Source organism: Ictidomys tridecemlineatus (genome assembly GCF_052094955.1).
Source record: "Ictidomys tridecemlineatus isolate mIctTri1 chromosome 12 unlocalized genomic scaffold, mIctTri1.hap1 SUPER_12_unloc_4, whole genome shotgun sequence".
Taxonomy (NCBI): Eukaryota; Metazoa; Chordata; class Mammalia; order Rodentia; family Sciuridae; genus Ictidomys; species Ictidomys tridecemlineatus.
The window spans coordinates 659,603-682,036 of NW_027520962.1; the positions used below are offsets into that span (position 1 = coordinate 659,603).

General features: G+C 41.2%; 1 protein-coding gene across 1 annotated transcript in view; it reads left to right on the plus strand.

Moving 5' to 3' along the window:
• The first annotated feature begins 3,051 nt into the window (after positions 1-3,051).
• Positions 3,052-22,434, plus strand: part of LOC144372322 (acyl-coenzyme A oxidase-like protein) — a 34,945-nt gene continuing 15,562 nt past the window's right edge. The window contains exon 1 of the mRNA XM_078035707.1: positions 3,052-3,136. Within this exon, the coding sequence (XP_077891833.1) occupies positions 3,053-3,136 (84 nt within the window). The 5' untranslated portion in view covers position 3,052. The remainder of the gene's footprint in view (positions 3,137-22,434) is intronic.

Consider the following 22,434-nt stretch of genomic DNA (forward strand, 5'->3'; position numbering starts at 1 on the left):
TCTTAGTGTAACTACCACTTCTCGGCTCTGAGGTGTTGGACTTAGTGCTCCTCTTTTTCCACAGGGGAACTTGAAAGATGATTCTAGAACATTCCAGCACCTCTTCTGAACCTTACTTTCTTCATCTGGAAAGTGGGGGTAACATCCCTTTCACAGGACTGCTTTGAGGATGGAGAGGAGGAGGTGAAGTGAATGAGCCCCCCACCCTGCATGGGATGTGAGGGGACTCTGGCCTTGGGGTGGGCACAGGAGGCAGGAGGATGTGCAGTTGGAACCTGATTTCTTGTGGTTTCCTGGTGAGGGGAGGAGCCCTTGGCTGTGGAGGGCAGCTAGGGAGGGGGAGGTAGAGCTTCTCCAGGTTGGAGTCTTACTGATTATTTATAGAATCGGCTTAACCTCATGAAAACAACTAAGAATTCTGGTGGCCTTCTGAAGACTCCTCTGCTTCTGTCACTACAGGTGGTTTATACTGTCCAGTTGTGATGCTGAGGAGCATAAAGGAAGGGCCAGGCCCTAGAGGGTTTTCCTCATGGCAGGCAGCAGGGCTGATCCTCACAGATTTTCAGGGATCTGAGGGCAGCAGGACCCTGGAAGTTCAGGCTTCCGTAACTCCTGTGCCCATTTTCAGCAACAAAGCAGGTCCCCCAGGCAGTAGGTCCCTGAGGCTCAGATATATGAACTGCCCTGTGAGCACCCTTCTGTGAGTTTCTGTATCCTCTGTGGCTGGACAATTTTAATAGGGGTGAAATTTGACATTCTTTTTTTTTTTGCTTTTATTTTATTTTATTTTTTATTGGTTGTTCAGAACATTACAAAGCTCTTGACATATCATATTTCATACATTTGATTCAAGTGGGTTATGCACTCCCCTTTTTACCCCGTATACAGATTGCAGAATCACATCGGTTACACATCCACGTTTTTACATATTGCCATACTAGTGACTGTTGCATTCTGCTATCTTTCCTATCCTCTACTATCCTCCCTCCCCTCCCCTCCCATCTTCTCTCTCTACCCTATCTACTGTAATTAATTTCTCTCCCTTGTTTTTTTCCCTTTTCCCTCACTTCCTCTTATATGTAATTTTGTATAACAATGAGGGTCTCCTTCCATTTCCATGCAATTTACCTGCTCTCTCCCTTTCCCTCCCACCTCTCCTCCCTGTTTAATGTTAATCTTTTTCTCATGCTCTTCTTCCCTGCTCTGTTCTTATTGCTCTCCTTATATCAAAGAAGACATTTGGCATTTGTTTTTTAGGGATTGGCTAGCTTCACTTAGCATAATCTGCTCTAATGCCATCCATTTCCCTGCAAATGCCATGATTTTGTCATTTTTTTAGTGCTGAGTAATACTCCATTGTGTATAAATGCCACATTTTTTAATCCATTCATCTATTGAAGGGCATCTAGGTTGGTTCCACAGTCTTGCTATTGTGAATTGTGCTGCTATGAACATTGATGTAGCAGTGTCCCTGTAGCATGCTCTTTTTAGGTCTTTAGGGAATAGACCGAGAAGGGGAATAGCTGGGTCAAATGGTGGTTCCATTCCCAGCTTTCCAAGAAATCTCCATACTGCTTTCCAAATTGGCTGCACCAATTTGCAGTCCCACCAACAATGAACAAGTGTACCCTTTTCCCCACATCCTCGCCAGCACTAGTTGTTGTTTGACTTCAGAATGGCTGCCAATCTTACTGGAGTGAGATGGTATCTTAGGGTGGTTTTGATTTGCATTTCTCTGACTGGTAGAGATGGTGAGCATTTTTTCATGTACTTGTTGATGGATTGTATGTCCTCCTCTGAGAAGTGTCTGTTCAGGTCCTTGGCCCATTTGTTGATAGGGTTATGTTTCCTTATTTAATTTTTTGGGTTCTTTGTATACTCTGCATATTAGGGCTCTATCTGAAGTGTGAGGAGTAAAGATTTGTTCCCATGATGTAGGCTCCCTATTTACCTCTCTTATTGTTTCTCTTGCTGAGAAAAAACTTTTTAGTTTGAGTAATTCAGAGCCACTGTGCTACCTGAAGATAGATGCTCCTGGGAGAAGTAACGGGACAGTCACTGCTGATCTGATGGTGTTTTATGGAAGCAGATCTGGACATTGGGCAAGGCTCTGGAGATTTTGGGGGGGGAGAACACCAAGCTAAAGGAGAGTGGAGAGGCTGGGAGGGGGGCAGAGACAAGCTTGGCTTCCTTCACCGTTCGCCTGGGCCTAACCTTGTGTTCTCTTGAGTGGGCAGTTCTTTGTGTGAGGAAACACTTAATACTTTGAAAATGAGCAGTGGGCTGCTGCCATTGCAGTAAGGATCTCAGGAAGTTAAAAAAGAACAACTAGCCACAGTGCAAGTTTATGGTGCAGAATAGTTTAATGATGTCACCATGCAGAGTGGCAATTTAAGATTTTTATGTGGCCTCCCAAGAATTTTTGTTGGTCTATTTGCCAACTTTTAGAAAGTTGTATGTCACATGTGGGGGGTGCTATTTGCCTGTATATGGTAGGGTATAATCACTGATACCTTGCTATGTATTAGAATTCATAGTATTTGGAAGAGAGAGGAATATCAGTATCCCTTATTGAGATTCTTTTGAAAAATATGACATGATAATTTTAAAATGTTTTTTACTATAGATGAAGACAATATGCAAAATAGTATTTGTGAATCAAAAGTTAATGTGATGGATCAAAATTCTTACAGTGATTATCATGATTAGAAAAAATATGGCTATTTTATTACTTTCAACTTTCTGCATTTTTCCCCCCAAAGGAGATCAGTAGAGTGGAGGAAGGGGACAAGGGGGAGGCAGGAGGGAAGGGAGAGAGGGAGGAAATGCTGGGGATAATGTTAGTCAAATCACGTTGTTATATTGTGTGCGTGTGCAAATGTGTGACAATGAATCCCACTGTTATGTAAAACTATAATGCACCAATAAAAATATAGAAAAATTAATTTTCTGCATTTTTAATTTCAAAGAAAGTGTTAATCCTGTATAATTATGGGATTGCAAATTTAAAATGTGTTTCTTATTTTCTTTATTTCTTCTGCAATAGGGCTACATGATGGAAAACCGAATCTCAGACTTGAAGTGTGATGCAGATGTGTTTGTAACTTTCGAAGGCGACAATGTTGTCATGCTTCAGGTAAGGTTCAGGAAATGTTTATTCATTTTAAACAGCATAATTTTGAAGTTCAAGAGTTATCCAGCAATCTGTAGTGCTTCACATGTTTTATCTTCATCTGATGTCTTTATTTAATTGGCAGGTGTTTTCCTGTTAGGTACTTGATGTTTGCAGTAGCTGAACAGTGGATTAGATCATTGCTCTCAGCTTATCTTCAATGTTGAATTATATTTTTTGGTTTCAGAGAACTACTCATATGTATTAAGTCAGATTTTTCTACTAAGAAGGCTCTTCCAAAGGAATATGGAAGCCCTCAAAGATGAACAGGAAAAGGATGTAAGATATCAAATTACAAAAGGAGGAGCCTGAACAACCTCACTAGTGATGAAATAAATGTATCTTAGGAAAAATTGCAACACTGTTTTCTTTTCTCTGTCATATTGACTCATCCTCAAAAGCATATTGAAGCCCCATTGTTGGTGAGGGCACAAGGGGTCTCCTTGCATGTTGCTATTGGGCTGGGTATAATTTTACTCCTGGGACTCCACCCTAAAGTAATAATCCTAAATACAGCAAGACTTTAGGTACATTCTCACCAGTACATTATTTATGACAGCAATAATGTTAGAATCCAAATTTTCAACAATAGCAAAGTAATTTTATAAATCATGTTTCTGACCACTCAGTGGGGAGTTCTATAGCCTTTAAAATTGAACTGTTTGTAACAGAAATTAAAAACTTATGGTACATAAAATGATATAAAATAGTACATGGAATGTGATCAAAACTTTGTGTTTTTAAACAAGAAGAATGGGGACTTCTGGTCCACCAAGATGGACTAGCCCCATCCCTCGCATCTTCCCTCTCAACCATTAGAAGATCTGCATGTAAAACAGCAAACCAGCAGGGAGACTGAAAGGGGACAGGGAGACGGCAGCTTCCAGGGTACTTCAGAATCTGAGGAATGGAGAGATAATAATTGATTTGGGTTTCCTTGTTGCCTCCCATATATCCCAGTCAGGGTACATATCTCCTGGATTTTTAACAAGTGCCAACAAAATATACTCTAAGAGGAAGCCTGCTCCCCCTAGCTGAAGGACCAGGAAGATGGAGGCCTACTAGAAAATCATCTTGGCAATATCCACTGGACATCAGTTAGATAGAAGAAAAAACCTAACTACTTTCCCAATCCTACCCTTCCAACAATTTCAGCAGGTCCAGCTGGGAGCTGATCTTCTGTCTCACCCCCGACCCAACAAAGTCAGCAGAACCAGGTGGTAGCAATCCTGTTTCTCCACCCTGTGGTGTTGGTGGGTCTGAGTAGGGAGCTAATCTTCCTTCTTGCTCCTGGTGGCAGCAGGAAATGTTCAGCCTCTCCCATCATGGAGTATCAGCAGGACTTTCTGGTGAACCAAGTTTTTACATCCACCATTTAGGCGATATAAGGTGGAACTAGTCACCATTATGCTTCAACTGCCCACCCTGGTATCAGGCAGGGTCCAGTGGAGAGCAGAGTCCCAACCTCTACCTGACATCTTAGACTGAACCAGGAATAATAGGGGGTAGTTGACAGTTTATATTCTCTCCCTCCCTGGTGGTAGTTGGCCCACCAAGGAGCTGACACCCCATACAATACAGCAATAAGAATCCAAACAAGGTAGTGTGACCAGAGTTGGTGGATATTGTCATCTCTTCCCTCTCATCCTTCCCAGGCCCCAAAGGGGTCACATGAGAAGCTGAGCCACAATCTCACTTGACATCAATAGAATGAAGTGATTTTCTTTCCCCTCCGGGCTTCATCAGAAGCCTCTCTCCTCACCCAGCCTTAACAAAGCATAATGGGGTGGTGGGAGATGGCAGTAACTGGCATTCTGACTCCTCCCTCCCACCCACCTGTATCATCAGGGCCAAGTGTGGGCTGAATTGTCAACTACATGCAGACAGGGAGAGTTCCTGCTCTGCTTTTGCCAGGGCACTGTTGGAGAGACCCAGTAGAAAGATGGACATTCTACTAACCCAAGATTGAATAGAATTTCATAATGCAGTATGCAAAGAGCCTGATGTAATTTTAAAAACTCACCTGTAATTACAAATAATCAGGAAATTTACAACTTAAATGAGAAAACCAACAGATACTGACATGGAGAAAAATCAGATCTTGGAATTATATGACAAGAATTTTAAAGTCCCTATGATAGAAGTGCTCAGGTGATAATAACATATGCATCTGAAACAAATAGAAACAACAGAAAAATATCAACAGAAATATAGGATAGTTGAAAGGGGTGCCAAATACAAATTATAGAATTGAAAAATAAAATAACTGAAATAATAAGTTTGTAGAATGACCCCAGAAATAGAGTAGAGAAGACAGAGAATGGAATCCATGAACTTGAGGGAAGATCAATAGAATTTACCCAATCCAAATAACAGAGAACTTAGAAATGAACAGGGTCTTAGGGACCTGTATAACAATAGCAAAAGAACTAGCATTTGGTGGTTCCATTCTCAGTCTTTTGAGGTAGCTCCGTGCTGCTTTCCAAAGCAATTGTACCAATCTGCAGTCCCACCAGCAACGTTTAAGTGTACCTTTCCCCCCATATCCTCACCAACATTTATTATTATTTGTATTCTTTATGATCATCATTCTGACTTGAGTGAGATAAAATCTCAGTATAGTTTCAATTTGCATTTCCCTGATTGCTAAAGATGTTAAACATTTTTTTTCATATACTTGTTGGCCATTTGTATTTCTTCTTTTCAGAAATGTCTGTTTAAATATCTTACCCAATTAGTGATTAGATTTTCTGTGTTTTTGTTTGTTTATTGTTAAAGTTTTTGCGTTCTTTATATATTCTGAATATCAATCCTCTGTCAGAAGAGTAGCTGACAAAACTTTCTCCTATTCTCTAGGCTCTTTTCCACACTCCTAGTTGTTTTCTTTGTGTTACAGAAGCTTTTTGATTTTATTCCATTCCACCAGCTCTCCCACTCCTTGGTATTTATCCAAAAGAACTAAAATCAGCACACTACAATGATACATGTATATCAGGGTTTATGGTAATGCAATAGTCAAGTTATGGAACCAGCCTTGATGCCTGTCCACAGGCAAATTGGCAAAGAAAATATAGTGTATATGTTCAATGAAGTTTTATTCAGCCATAAAGAGGAATGAAATTAGTCATTTTCAGGTAAATAGATGAAACTAGAAAACATCAAACTAAGTGAAATAAGCCAGCTTCAGAAAGTCAAAAGTCAAATATTTTGTTTCATATGTGGAAACTGGAGAGAAAGACAGAAAAAGAGAGAGAAAGAGAGAGAATTTTAAAACGGGAATCTCATGAAAATAGAAGAGAAATCAATAAAGTAAAGGAAGAGGATCAAGAAGGAGGGAGGAGGGGCTGGATTAGCTCAGTGGTAGAGCAAAAGGCCCTGGGTTCGATCCTTAGCACGACATAAAGATAAACAAATAAAAATAAAGTTTTTTTTTTTAAAAAGAAGGAGGATGGAGGAGTATTGGGGAATGAAACTTCCAAATGATGCTATATCTGTGTATAAGCATACTATAATGGATTCACATATAAATATGCACTACCTAAAATAATAGAAGAGAAATCAGTAGAGTTTAGGAAGCAGATCTGGAGGAGGAAAGAGAGATGGGAAAGGGAAGGCACTGGGGAAGAAGATCGATTGAGTTATGTGCATGTATGAATCACACTGTTATCGATAAGAATAATGCACCAATAAAAAAGAGAACTAGTGTTTGTAGTATCAATCTCAGAGAGGAAAGAAGGACCAAGGATGAACAAGAACTCAAGGAAATAAAGCCCTAAAACATCCCAAATTTGTTGTAATATATACAACTGCAGAACCAAGCAATAAATGGACCCCAAAAAGATCAAACCTAAGAAATTCACTCCAAGACTCATTTAAACTCAAAACCAAAGTTTGAGTTTCTATTCAAAAGTAGATAAAAAGAAATGATGCATTATAGGGGAAATCAATTCAAGTGGCAGCAGATTTCTCATATGAAACCATGGAGGCCAGAAGAAAGTGGCACAACATTTTCAATTTCTGCAAAAAAAAAAAAAAGAAAAAAAGAAAAAAAAAAGAAAAAGAACCATCAGTGAAAAATTCTATATGAGGAAAATATATTTCCAGATTGAAGGAGAGATAAAGACATTGTCATATTAAGGAATGCAAAGAGAATTTGTTGCTGGCAAATATGCTCTTAAAAATGTAGCTAATGGAGATAAGCATGTAGCTCTGTGGTAGAATGATTACCTAGCACAAGAGAGACCCTGAGTTCCAGCACCACATATGCATGTGCACACACACACACACACACACACACACACACACACACACACATATAGTAGTCAAAGAAAGTTCTCTAGAGAAAAAAGGAAATGATAATGGAAGAAGGCTTAGAACTTCCAAAAGAATAGAAGAGCAGTGAAATGGATAGGGGTAAATATAATATACTGTCCCTTCTTGTAATTAGGTTTATAAATTATATTTGATGTTTGAGACAATAATTATAACACCTTTTGATATATTGTTCAATGTATATAGAGAAAATACTTCTGAAAATCATATTTTAAAAGTGAGAGTGTAAAGAACCCTAAGTGGAAATAAAATTTCCGAGGGGAAAAGAGAATGTAACCAATGATTGGAGACTTCAACATATCACTCTCAGCAGCTGACAGAACTACCAGATAGAAAATCAGAAAAGAGGTGGATAAACTGAACACATTTGAGCAACAGGATTTAATTAACATGGACAGAACAGTTCACCTAACAAGAGCAGAATGGGTGTTTTGCAAGCACTCAAGTAATATTCACCAAGATAAACTATCCTGAGCTATGAAATAAACCTTAAAAAATTTAAAAAATGATGTAGAATATATTTTCTGACCATAATAGAATGAAACTAAAATTAATAACCAAAAGATAAATGTTTCCAAATACATAGAAATGAAGAAAAACATTTTTAAAAATCCTGAGGTCAAAAAAAAAGTCTCAAAGGAAGTGTAAAAATACATATAAGTGAGTAAAAATTATGACACAACATATCAAAATATGTGGGATACAGATAAAGCTATGTTGAGAGGGAAGTTCATAGCACCAAAGGCTTACTTTAGAGAATAGGAAAGGTCTCAAGCCAGTCATCTGAGTTTCTACTTCAAGAAAATAGTGAATAAAGAACAAAATAAGTACAAACTAAGAACATGAAAGGGTATAATATATATGGGAGCATAGATTCATGAAATTGAAAGCAGGGGACTAGTAGGGGAAATGTATGAAACAAAACAGGTTCTTTCAGAGGAAAAAAATCAATAGAGTTGATAGCACTCTAAAAAGAATGGTAAAAATAAAAAGTTTCAAATCACCAATGTCAGAAGTGTAATAGTATATATTGTTAGAGCTCATATAGTCATTAAAAGAATAATGAGAGAATATTAGACAGTAACACTTGTAAATTGGATAACTTAGAAGAAATGGACTGAGATTCCTCAAAAGCCACCAACCACTCAAACTTAACAATGTTGAAATCAGCAACCTGAACAGGTCTGTAATATTAAAGTAATTCAATTTTAATAATAACAGAAAAGCTCCTGAAGAAATCCTCAGACCTAGGTTTAGTTGGAGAATTCTAGCCAACATTTAAGATATTTTAAACAATCTCCTCCAGAAAATAGGAAATAACACTTCTGAGGTCATTTTAGGGGCTGGAATTGCCCTTGATCCTAAAACTAGACAAAGACAGTACGAAAAAGGCAAAACTATATACCAATATCTCTCATAAACTTAGATACAGAAATCCTCAACAACACATTAGCAAGTTGAATCTGGCAGTGTATAAAATGAAATATATACACTATAACCTGGGAAAATTTATTTCTGATATGCAAAGTTGCCTCAATAAATGCAATTTATTCTATCAATAGATTAAAAAAGAAAAAATTATATGATAGCTCTATACAGAAAAAATTTTTGACAAAACCCAACAATCTTTCATGATTAAAAACTCTTAGTAAACTAGGAAGCAAGGGAATTTCCTCAATCTAATAAAATTATGTATAAAACTTATAACTAATATCATGGTTAGTAGTAGAACACTGAATAATTTACTAACAAAGTCAGGAAAAAGGCTCAAAAGTTGACTATTACCATTGTCATTCAACATAGTGCTGGAAGTCTTAGTTGCAGTAAGGCGGGAAAAATAAAATATGAAATTAGAAAGGAAGAAAAATTTTTAAAAATCCCTATTTGCCAACTACACAGTTGTCTACATGGAAAATCCCAAAGAATGTTCAAAAAGAGTACCAGAACTTACTGAGTTCAGCAAGATTCAGAATAAAGATTGATATACAAAGATCAATTGCTTTTCTATACACTAAACATGAACATATGGAAAATGAAATTTAAAATTCAATACCATTTACAATTGTTCCAAAGAAAATGAAATGCCTAAGTATAAATCTAACACAACAAGTATAAGATTTATATGCTGAAAATCACAACACCTGCTAAATGATGTCAAAGAAGACCTAAATAGATGGAAAGACATACTATGTTCATGGATTAGAAAACTCTGCATGGGAAAGATGTCAGTACTCTTCATATCTATAGATTTAATGTAATTTCTGACAAAATTACAAAATAAGATTATTGTGGACAAGTTTATTCTAAAATTTACATGGAAAAACACAAGACCTAAAATAGCTAAAATAAAATTCTGAAAAATAAGAATCAAGTAAGATGAATTACTCTATCAAACATTGAGACTTATTAGATAATTATAGCAATCCATATGGTATATGGTGAAGAGATAAACACACAGATAAATGGAAGAGAAATTTCTGGGCCCCCAGAAATGGGCCCATAAAAATGGGACTTATTGATTTTTTTTAAATGAGAAGCAATTCAGTAGAAGAAAGACAGTATTTTCAACAAGTAATACTGAATTAATTGGATACCCTGAGACAATAAAATGAACCTCAATCTAAGTCTCGCACATTATTAAAAATTAACTCAAAATGGATTATTGACTTAAATGTAACTTGTGAAATTATAGAACTTTTTAAAATAATGTAGAAAATAATTCTTGAGACCAGGAGCTAAAAAAAAAGCTTTTTTTTAAAACCTGACATTGGAAATATAGTTCATAACTAGAAAAATTGATAAACTGAACTTCATCAAAACTTAAACTTTTGTCCTGTGAAAGACTCTACGATCTTTCTACTGTCGAATTTTGAGAGTTCTTTATATATGCTAGACCCAAGTCCTCTGTTGGACATGTCATTAGCAAATATGTTCTTCCTGCCTTACTTTTGTAGAGAGTAATTAATTGATTAATTTCTAGAGAGTCGAAAGCATGGAATACAATTGATTGATGAATTCAGGGGGATGTAGCTGGAGGTAAAGTTATTTCTCTTGGCCTTTATCTGAAGAGATGTTGGACCCAGGAACTGCCCAATAGCAGGTCTGCAGTTTGCCACATCCAAGCACCTGACTACAGGAAGTGCATCTGGCCACAGCTCCTGACACCTGCTGTGGGCAGAACACTCAAGCCCAGGGAGGGCTTAGGTACCTCGAGACCAAGATCCCTAGGTGCATTCACTTAGAGATGGGGGTGGGGAATCAGCCTGTTGCTTGTCATCACTGGACACACACTGTATGCCCTGCTGTGCTCCCAAAGTTTTCAAGCCACTTGGCATCCAGAATCAATGCCAGTACCATGGCAGGGCTGTACCATTACACAGCCTGCAACATTCAGCTGCCCTTATTCTTATATATTGGGATCCACTCACCCTAGAGAGGCTGCCGTTCTCTGTCCTGGATTGTGCTTTGGCTCTCCTAGCTGAAGTCAAGAGGGGAAATTGAGAAGACTAAAGGCAGAAAATAGTGAGTGAGTTTCACAGTATTCTGGTATTACCTACAGGGCTTGCACATCGTACCCTGAAGTGAAACTCTTGCAGTCCTAGAGTTCCTTGCGATGTTGGGGTTGCTGGTCCAAGACGGGGAAGATGTGTTTTACATTTCCTGCAGGCTTTCTTTTAAGCCAAATAGAAGGTTTTCTGACCCTTCCATTATTTCCCAGGGCAGAGGCTGTAAGCCTTTGGTGAAATTTAATTACATCCTCCACCAAATCCAATTATGACCTACACCCATGAAATCCCATTATAAATTTATTTTGCTTCATTAGAGATACATCAAGACAGGTCCTCTCCTAATCCTTTCTGGCAGATCTCCTAAAGAATGTTACTCAGAGGCTTTGCACATATTGTTCATCACCCTGCAGTGCACATAAGCAAAAATGCAAATGACCTACTGTTAACTTACTTAATGATCAAGCAGGGGCACCTTCTTGCTGCCTGGTCAGAGTGCTTGTGTTGTAGACTTGTGTCTCAGAGCTGCTGATATCAAGTATGTGTGCTTCCTGGCTGGAAGCTTGGCAGAGGTGCTACTAATCCTGATGTCCTGAAAGCAAAGAGTATTTCTCCAAGCAAGTGAGCGCTGGGTCATTCTAGTGCCAGATATAACAGGCAGCCATGAGAACAAAACCTCTTGTACTTTTTCCATGTTTAAAACTCCAGATCTTAGATTCAGCCAAGATGTAGTGTTAGGACAGGCCTTGATGCAGGGGCTGAGGAGGCCAGCCTTCCTTGCTGGCCTGAGCTGTGCTATTGCAGCAGGCCCACAGAAGCTATCAAGTAGTAGTGGAGTGTTAGCCATTGATCTTTTGTAGTTTCATTTAAACTTAAACTGAAGGGGAGGGGGGAAAAAGACCAAATTGTTATCAGATTTTCTATTTAAAAAAAAAAAAGCAGATTATATAGGAATCTTAAAACCCTGACGGTATTTTCCTAAAGATATTCAGAGAATGAACAATCAATCATCATCAGATACATTTTTTTTCCTTATTTGCAATGTTTACAATGAAAAAACTCAAGAGAAAGTTGGGAGACTAGTATAACAATGTAACAAAAAGTTGGGAGGCTAGTACAATCAAAATCTGGGCCCACCTGTTTTCATCATAGGTCAACAGTGTTGTCATATTAAAATTTCTACTTTCTTACCATCTATGCACGAGTGTAAGTGTGAGTGTGGGTGTGGGTGTGTGGGTATGTGCATGTGCATGCACACACAAAGCCATTTAGAAGTATATTGTAGACATCAAGACACTTCATCCCTAACAATTTTAACATTTGTGTTCTAAAATTAAGGGCCTTTTCTTATAAAACATCATCACACTTAAAAAATAAACATAATTCCATATCATCTAATAAATTCATCAGACATGACGAATCATCAACAGCATGAAAAAAAAAGTGCCAAATGGACAAAGAGAACAACTGGAACTAGAGGAAGAAAAGCAGCTGCACGAATCACTGCCTGTAGAGATGTGTGATGCTATTGAACAAGAACAGCCTGCTATGAAAAAGGGCATTCAGAGAATCCTAAAATGCCTTGCAAATTAGAAGCACACAATTGCAAAACAGACACAGACAAAAACAAAATCTAATCTGAGGGTTAAAGGACCAATTTGAGAAAAGTTCCCGATTTGAAGACCAGGAAGAACAAGGGAAAAGGAGTGAAAGGGCAAGAGATGTGAATGATGGGTCCAGGGGATCTGTGACATTCACGAGAGAGGAAGCCAAGAATATAGCCAGGCAGGCAAAACCAGAGATCTAAATAAAGAGTGTCCCAGATCTGAAGACAGGCACAAGCCTCAGGCATGGTGGAACCCACTGGAAAAGATCAAAGAGCCTGGAGAATTTTACAACATCTAGTAAGGACAAAGAAGGGCCCCAAGCCTCAGGCCAAGTCATGTTAGATCACTTACTTAAAAGGGAGAGTCAGATTGACCTCAGGCCTCCCAGCAGCAGTACCAAGGATGCATCAGCCCTTCTCAGCTCTAATGTACCCTGGGGATCTTGTTCAAGTTCAGATTTTGGGGTGGGGAACTGTGTGTTGCCAACAAGCACCTCAGTGATGCCCCATGACTGCTGGCCTATGGACCACACTTTGGAGGCAAGGGTCTGGAGTAACATTTAGAGTCCTGAGGGAAGTTATATCAAATGCAAAATTTCATAGCTGGTTGAATTACCAATGAAATATGAGGCAAAATAAAGACAGACTTTCAAATGCTCAAGAAGTTTACCTGCCATGAATTTGCTGAAAAAATATTACTTGTGAATGAATTGCAGAAAAGCAGAAAAGGAAACAAGAATTTATATATTTATTTGAAATTGTTGTAGTTTCATTAACATATGTAATTGTACATATTAATGGACTTCAGTAGGATATTTCAATATATGCATACAGCATGCACTGATTAAATCCAGCTTCCCTTTATCCACCCACCTTCCCAACCTCTAGTGATCACTTTTCTACATTCCTATCATCTTTTTTTTTTTTTTTTTAGCTTCTATGTATGAGACAGAATACGTACCTTTACCTTTCTGTGTCTGGCTTATTTCACTGAATAAAATGCTCTTTAGTCCCATCCATTTTGTTACAAATGATAGTTTTCATCTTCTTTAATGATGAAAATTATTCCTGTGTGTGTGTGTGTGTGTGTGCGCCTGCACGCTCGCATACACAATCCATTTATCCATTGATGGGCACATAGACTGATTCCATATTTTAGTTATGAACAGTGCAGCCATAAGTATGGGTGTACAGTTATGTTTTTGGTATGCTGATTTCATGTCCTTTGGATATGTACCCAGAAGAGGGACATTGGATCATATGGTAGATACATTCTTAAACTTTTAAAGAACCTTCATGCTGTTCTCTGTAGTGGGTGATCTCATTTACATCCTCACCAACAGTGTGAGAGCGTTCTTTTTTCTCCATATCCATATATTTTTAAATTTTTTTTGATAGCAGCCATTCTAGCTGGGTGAGATGGTATCTCACGGCAGTTTTGATTTGCATTCCTGGAGGCTCATGACATTGAACATTTTTCATGTATTTGCTGGCCATTTTTATTTCTTTCTTTGACAAGTGTTTATTCAGATGTTTTGTCCATTTTTAATCATGACTATTATTCCTTGTTCTGATGAATAGAAATTATTTTCTCTGGCTCTATAGGTTGTTTCTACACTTTGTAGGCAGTTACTTTCGCTGTACAGAAGGTATCTAATTTGACGTAATCCCATTTCTCTATTTTTCTTTTTGATTCCTCTGCTTTTATGGTTACATTAAAAAAATATCATTGCCTATACCAATGTCTTGAAGTCTTTCCCCTATGTTTTCATATAGTAGTTTTAGGACTTGCAGTTAGGTTTTTGATCCATTTTGAGTTGATTTTTATACAGAGTGAGAGATGGGGGTCAAATTATCTCTGTAGATGATATGATTCTATACATAGAAAAAAAAAAACTAAAGGCTGACCAGAAGATTATTAGAATTAATAAATAAATTCAGCAAAGCTGAATAAGTAGCATTTGATACACTAATAACGAGATTGCTGAGAAAGAAATCTTGAAAGCAATTTCATTCACAATATGAAAATTCCAAAACACTGATGAAAGAAAATGAAGAAGAAACACACAGAAAAGAAAAATCTTCCCACATTCATGGATTAGCAAAATTAATATTGTTAAAATGTCCATGCTATTCAAAAAAATTCACAGACTCAGTGAAATCTGCATCAAAATATCAATAAAGTTTTTCACAGAACTAGAAAAAAAAACAATGCTTCAATTCATATGGAAGCCCAACCCAAGCCATCGTGAACAAAAGCACAAAGGTGAAGGCCTCACAGCACCTGATGAGGTCAGTACATCCACAGAGCACAGCAGCTAAAGCAGCATTGGAATAGGATAAAAATGACACACAGGCCCTGGAACAGCATAGAGATACCAAAATAACCCCCACGTCTTCAGCCAACTGATCCTCAGCAAAGGTGGCCAAACCAGACCCTGGAGAAGGGACAGTCTCTTTGATAAATGGTGCTGGGAAAATTGGACATCCATGTGCAGAAGGAATGAAGAATTTAAGAGACAAGATACTTTCTGGAGCTGACCCAAGAAGAGTCTGCATAAAGAAACACCTGGATGGTGGGCACAGGGCAGCAGAAAACCGTGAGTCCAAATTAGACCCGGAAGGCTCAGAGGTCAGGAGCATGGCCTGAGGAGGAAGTGGTTTCCATTCAGCACTCAGCATGATTAGGAAACAGGAAGATGGTGGTGGGGTGATGGAAAAAATGCATGTCTCTTCTTGAAATAAAAGAAAGAAAAGCCCACCAGGACTCCAGGAAAAACAGAAGCTCTCAAAAACAGCTGCTCCACCGTGTAACCCAGCTGTCCCCCTCCTTGGTCTATACCCAAAGGACTTAAAAACAGCATACTACAGTGACACAGCCACATCAATGTTCACTAAACTGGAACCAACCTATAATGCCCTTCAATAAATAAAGAAACTGTGGTGTTTATTGCTAAGTAATATTCAATGGAATATTACTTAGCAATAAAAGAGAATAAAATTATGGCATTGCAGGTAAATGAATGGAGTTAGAGAATATTATGCTAAGCAAAGTAAACCAGTCCCCAAAAACCAAAGGCCACATGATTTCTCTGATAAATGGATGCTCATCCATAATGGGGTGGGGGGGCATGGGATGAATGGGACAAAGGGGAGGTGGGAAGGGGATAAGGGGTAGGAAAGATGGTGGAATGAGACAGATATTTATCACCCTAGGTACATGTATGATTGCACATGTGTATGAATGTTGTGACCTTACTTTGGATACAACCAGAAGTCAAAAATTGTGCTCCGTTTGTGTACAATGAATCGAATAGCACTGTCATGTATAACTGATTAGAACAAATAAATAAATTTTAAAAACCCAACTGCTGCAACCACAGAGCAAACTAAAACAGGGTGAAAGAACCTTGACCCTCTGCTGCTTCTAGGAGAACACCTACTGGAAACTGGAAGGGGTGCTGGAGGCAAGGGGCTGAACAGGACGCTTTTTACTTGTGACCCACCATTTAATTTGGTTTTGAGTTTTTAAAATCAGTGGATTTGAAGCCATTAAAACATAGCTTCTTTCTTAATATGAAGTAGGGGAGGGAGAAGGAATGAAGAGTAACAAAGAAGAGAAATCCTGTCCCAGAGGACAAAGTAATGCAACACACACATGCACCACACACACCACACCACACAACCCACACATACACACCACACAACACACACATACACACCACATACCACACAAGACACACACACCGCACAACAGACACATACACACAACACACACACACACACACACACACACACACGCACACACACTTGTCTTCCAGTCTAAACACTCCACCACTGGGGAGTGCCAAAGTTCTCCCGTGACAAGCAGGACACTGGCACCTGGAATGAGCCCCAGGACCAGTCTGGTGATGGCAATAAATGAGGCAGGACCTTGAGCTGGAGGACTCAGGTTCCCTTTGCAGCAGGAAGGGCCCGCACAGCAGTTCTGAGAGAACATTCTCCGCAGCCCTCTGGCTGCAGGTAAGCCTCAGTGATCAGCAGGTGGAGATATTGAGATGCCAGAGGGAAGGCTGTGCAGGTGCCTGGGACCACAGAGGGGCATGAAGGTCAGGGCACCCAGATGCCTGGCCAGGGAGCCTGCTCAGCTCCTCAGGGCGGAGCTTCAGAGGGCCATGGGGCTGGGGGACAGCTCTGCACCCTGGAAGATCAGCAACCTCCCTCGTCCCCAGGCCTTCTGGAAGCCCGAGGACCTGCCTAAGCCAGCAGAGCCAGAGAAGAGTTCAAGGGACCTTCCCTAGGACCTGGGTGGGAAGTGACACCCTGAAGTACCTGTAGTGATAGCGGAAAAAAATTAGGCGGAGGCCAGAGGTGTGTGGAAGGAGGCTCAAGGGCAGACAGAGCCCTGGGTGGTGATGAGGTTGACGCAGGGTACGGAGGGGGACAGGGCAGCCACAAGCAGTAGGGACTGAGGTCTAGCTGTCTGAGAGCCGCGGTGCCCAGCCAGGGCAGTGGCATTGCAAACTCGGGAAGAGGGGGCTTGAAAATCTGTTTGGGGGAGAGAATTGATTGAAAGCATTTCCACAATGTGAATATTCAATTTGGGAATTTGGGTGGACTTTGGGATTGTCTTTAAAAAGCTGACCAAGGTGGTTTGAGCAGACATTCTGTTTTTCTGAATCCATTGACCCCTATGCAGAGCTGACACTAAGTTTTTTCAAAACCAGATGTGGCTGCATCTAAATATTTAAAGCTCCCATCAGGGCCTCCATGTGTGAGCTTTCGGAAAAAGGGAACCTTCTGAATCTGGGCCACTTGTTTATCTTTACTTCTCCTAGCTTCTCAGAGCGATGCCTTCCTTTTCCGTACAAATTCTGAGTTTGGCCACGAGATTAAATGAGATTGCATTGCTGTGCAAACTGGCAAACATGAGTTCTTGACAAAAATGCATTAATTGTGTGTTTTAATTCTGATGCTGATCTAAGCAGAAATTGTCTAAAAGGGGGTTTTCATTGGGATAAGAGCCTAGTAACCAGGACCTCGGAGGGGCTTCCAGCCTTAGTCTTTGTACAGTTGTCCCCCTTTATCCAAGGGGCTGCCTTCCAAGACCCCCAGCCGGTGCCTGAACCACACGCAGTGCTAATCCTGGGTATACTGCTTGTTCTCCTACGTACACACCTATGAGAAAGCTTCATTTATATGTTAGGCCCAGTAACAGCAATAATAATAACTAAAAATAATGAAATGATAGAAATACTTTAATAGAAGTTATTTAATTGGAACTGTTTATTACTAGAATTTTCCATCTGATGTTTTTAGACCATAGCTCACCACGGGGAACTGAAGCTTGGGAAGTGAGACTGTGCATAAGGGGGACTATGTATCTATAAGCTGTTGGCACCAAATAACATCACCTTGATCACCTGGAGCCAATGAGGGGGGGAAATATAGATTTTATAGAACCATAAAAAAGTGTGCCCAGTGAAGGGCACTGGATGGTAGGATGTGCTGCTGGAGGGCGGGTGGCAAGGCCACGGAGAGGAGTGGTGGAGGGAGTCATGTCCCCAGCACAGAGCCAGCACCTCCCCAGGGACCCACGAAGAGCAGGCTAGGCCTGGTGTGGGGCAGCCTGCCATCCACTATTAGGACTGTTAATCTGAATCTCACTTGGTTTGTAGTTTCACTTGTGTTTAATTTCATAGTTTATAGTTGAACAAGAGTTATAAACACAAGGTGTTTATATCTGGGTTTGTATTTGAACATGTTTAAGTAACATTAATTTGAAACAACTTCAGTCAATACGGGGGAGGGTTTTCCTCCTTGGGGAGGGCTTTCTGAGTTACTCAAGTTGCAGAAAACTTCATGGGATTTATTTTTTAATGTGTTCCTCATTGCCATTTATTTATTTTGTTGTAGATTTCAAATTTTAGTTACTTTTTCTTTTCAATAATAACTTTTTTTAAAGTGCTCTAGGAACATCTATTCCAACTGCCCTAAGCAGTTAGATGGTGTTGTGACCGCGGCCAGGGCATGGGAGTCAGGAGGGGACTGGCACTTCATGCACCCCAGGGAACTTGCTGGAAGTGAAGGAGAGTGGGGAGGGAAGGAGCAGGGGGGAGAGGGGGGTGGCTGGGGAAACCACCTGCGCACAACAGTCTTGGGAGTTCAGTGGGGACCTGTGGTCAGTGTGTAACGTCCCAGTAACATGGATAAAACCACCAGAACACCTGTGGTCCTCCATGGCCCTCCATGGTGACCCCAGTCAAGCTCGGTGACCCCAGTCAAGCTCGGTGGCCCATCTGTCCTTCAGGCCCAAGCTTCTTTTCAGAGGTCAATTCCACTGAACTGACCCTGGAGTGCTTTTTGGATCTGTGTCTCAGAGTAGATGCTGCAAGCCCTGGGGAAAGACGGGGCTTCAGGGAAGACCTTGGGGTCATTTCAGAGATTTCTGGTGCCAACTGTGTAGGCGGCTGGGTGAGTGCCACACATTTTCCATATCTTTGGTGGGAGGTTGGAGGGTAGCTGTGCTCTGGAGCAGCCCCTGTGCTGGGCTCGGGCCATTCATCAGGGTAGGTGATGGCGAGGGGCAGGGCTGGGGCAGGGGCTCACTCCAGGCTTCTCTTAGGGGCTGTATGGGACCTTGGAAGAGGCCCACACCAGGGCCACCAAATCACTTGCCTCCTGGGCTAGGCAGGGCCCTAGATTACTGTGGCAGTCCTGGGAGGCTCAGAGAACAGAGAGTACCTGAACAAACAGAGGGTCCTCACCCCCTCCAGCTCCACCAGCAGCTGCCTTGAGGGAAATGGGTTCAGATTCCCAGAATTTCCATTTTTCCAAGAGAAGGCGAGGACACTATTTTTAATGGGAAATAGCTAAGGGTCCAGAGGGAGCCTGGAGATCAAACAGAACACATCTGTGGGGAGGGATGAGTCTCGCACCCAGTAAGTACATGCCCTTTACGGACTGCTAACTCTTCTCAGTGTTCCTACTCTGGACAACTTGGCCCTAGAAACCTGTGGAGGGTTTGGTGCCCCCTGGGGAGAGGCAAGGACCACGAGTGGGCTCACAAGTTTCCATCCTTCCTCAGGTCCAGAGCACGCATGGGGGATTGTTTCTAATAACTGGCAGTCCCCAGGCTGGTCCCTCCAGGAGGCTGCAGAGGTGCTGGAGGAAGGACGTGGGGTCACCCACACTGACTAACCTTGAAGTCCCGGGCAAGGCTAGCCTCTGAGGGCAACAGCCTGCATCTGCAAGATGGGGGCATCATTGCGCCTCCCAGGGTTTCAGTAATTATTACCAAAAGTTTGCTCTTTGTTCCTGATGCCACTCTAATAACAAGGACACGTGACAGGGGTTCACTTGATACGATATGACTATGGCTTTGAAACTTATACTTTTTTTTTCGTTTTCCCAAACCTCCTCTCTGATCTTCTTTTCCCTAAACTTTTCCTTCCTGATCTCCTCCCTGGTCATCTCTGATATTCTTTTCTCTAAAATTCTCCTCCCTGATCTTCATTTCCCTGATCTTCTCCTCCCTAATCTTATTTTCTTCGAATCACCTCTGTAAAAGCCCCTGTTCCTGCTGATGGGCAGAATCACAGGCTTTGGGACAGGAGTCCCCTGTGTTTCTCCTTTGCTGGCAAATCAATAAACCTTCTTTTGCCTTTTTTCTCAAAATCTGTTTTCATTACTGGATTGGCATCAGTTACGGATGCAGTTTTAAGAAAAAGGCAAAGAACTTTTCTTGCTTTGCTAGCAAGAGAGAACCACAGGGTGCTCCTGCCCCAGAGGCTATGATTCTGCCCTTCCAACAGGGGGAGCAGGGGGCTTTAAAAGAGGTGACTCAAAGGCTACATTCCAGTGTTTTCTGTTGGAGTGTAATTCACTTGTTAATTTGGAAGAGAGTCATTTCTGAGATTTCGGGGTGCCATCCCTGAATTACTTCGGTTCCTGTGGTGAGTGTGTGCTCAAGGACAGATCACTCTGCCTAGGATGGAGAAGAAAGTTGATCCTGTTTCTTCCAGAAATCAGGGAGTGAAAGATAGGGAGGGAGGGAGAGAGAGAAGAAGAGAAAGAAACGTGTCCATTTTAAAAATAAGTCGCAGTGCCAGAGCAGCGAGGGCTATATTCCAAGCATAAAGTGGACCCCTGTATCATAATCACTCCCATAGCATGCTTAGCACATAGTAGGGGCACAATTAAGCTGTTTGTGGCACTAGATTACTAGTTCTTTCCTCCACACCGAACGCAGATTTAGCTTCTGCTAGACACCAGGGCTCAAGCCCCTGTGCCCCATGAACTAGCCGGGTCAAGTTCTAAGCAGGGGAGCCAAGTGCTACGGGAGTGGCCGTGCTGAGGGAGAGAGCCCGGCTGTGGCAGGAGGACTGCTGAATGCGGTCCAGGTGTGTGGATGGGGAACGGAGGGGAGAAGAGACCCAAGGAAGGGACAAGGAGCTGGAAGAACGTCTGTCCCCATGGTCTGCTGCTACCAGCCTCTCCTCCGGACCTAGAGACATGAAGCCACGACCACTTTGTGGTGTGTACAGATTCTGTAGGTCAAAAGCTATAACTAACAAGGGTCAACAAACCCCACCCTCACGCACAACTACAATGCACCAATAAAATATGGGTGGGGGAGAGCTTCGTGGGTGCTAGCCATGGGCTCCTTGCAACCACTTAAGTCTGCCCCGCAGCAGGAAAGCAGCCATCACCCAGTGAAATGAGCAGGCCCAGTGGTGTGGTGTTCCCTAAAACTTCATTATGACAGGAAAAAAAATAAAAAGTAACTCTAACAAGAAACAGCAGAGGTGGCCCATCTAGTAGCCTCCCGCCCTCCATGTTAGCCTCTGTGCCTTTCAAGGTCAGCCCTGAAGGCAGGTCCTCCCCTCGCTGCCCCTGCTCAGGTGCAGAGCTGCCCCTCTGTGCCTGCTGCACTTTGGCTTTACCTGTTACCATGGCACGAACATGTGGAGCTCTCTATTCCTGCCTGTCTGCCCAGCCGCTGTCTGTCCCTGCCTTCTCTTCATACCCCAGTGCCCAGTACTGAGCCTGGCATATAGTAGGTGCAGTTTAGATGTAGGATTATTAAGAGCATGGACTCTGGGTTTAAGTCCCAGCCCTTTCACTTCTTGGCTGTGCGGATCCTGCTTAACTTCTAGCCCTGAGCTGTCTCTTGTGGGCCACAGGGTGACTCTATTAGCTCCCCAAAGTTGTCACAGGGTTAAATTAGTTATTCCATCTAAAGAGTTGGAACACAGCTCAGCCTTAGTACATGCTCAAGAGTGCCTATACACAGTAGGTGCTTCATAAATGTAGCAAAACAAAGGTAGAAAACCCCCAAAGAAAACACTTTCAATGTCCAATTGGGAATAAAAATTGAAAAGATAAGTTAAATTGGGTCCAGATTTAACTAAAAATAGCAACAAAAAACTAACCACTCTTAAATTCAGTTGAACTATGTATAAATTTTTCTGGGCCTAAACATTTTTTTCCTTTGTTTAAAAATGAAATCTATGTTTAAGGCCCAGCGATTACTCGGAGCATCATACATATTGGTTTATAAGTTAAAGTAGTCTTTCTTCTCTTCTCCTGGGCTCTTTTCTCTCCCCTCCTCCCCCTCCCCCTTCCTCTTCCTCTTCTTCCTCACCCCTTCTCTTGAACCTTCTTGCTATGGAATTTTTAAATATTCTCTTCTATGAACTGTTTCCTTGGGATACCCAGCATCTAAGAGAAATTAACTCTAAATTGGGTTCTGGAGAATCATGCCTCTTGGTCTTTTTTTGATCTTTGCATCCCTGGTTGGCCCCTGGCCTGCCTTC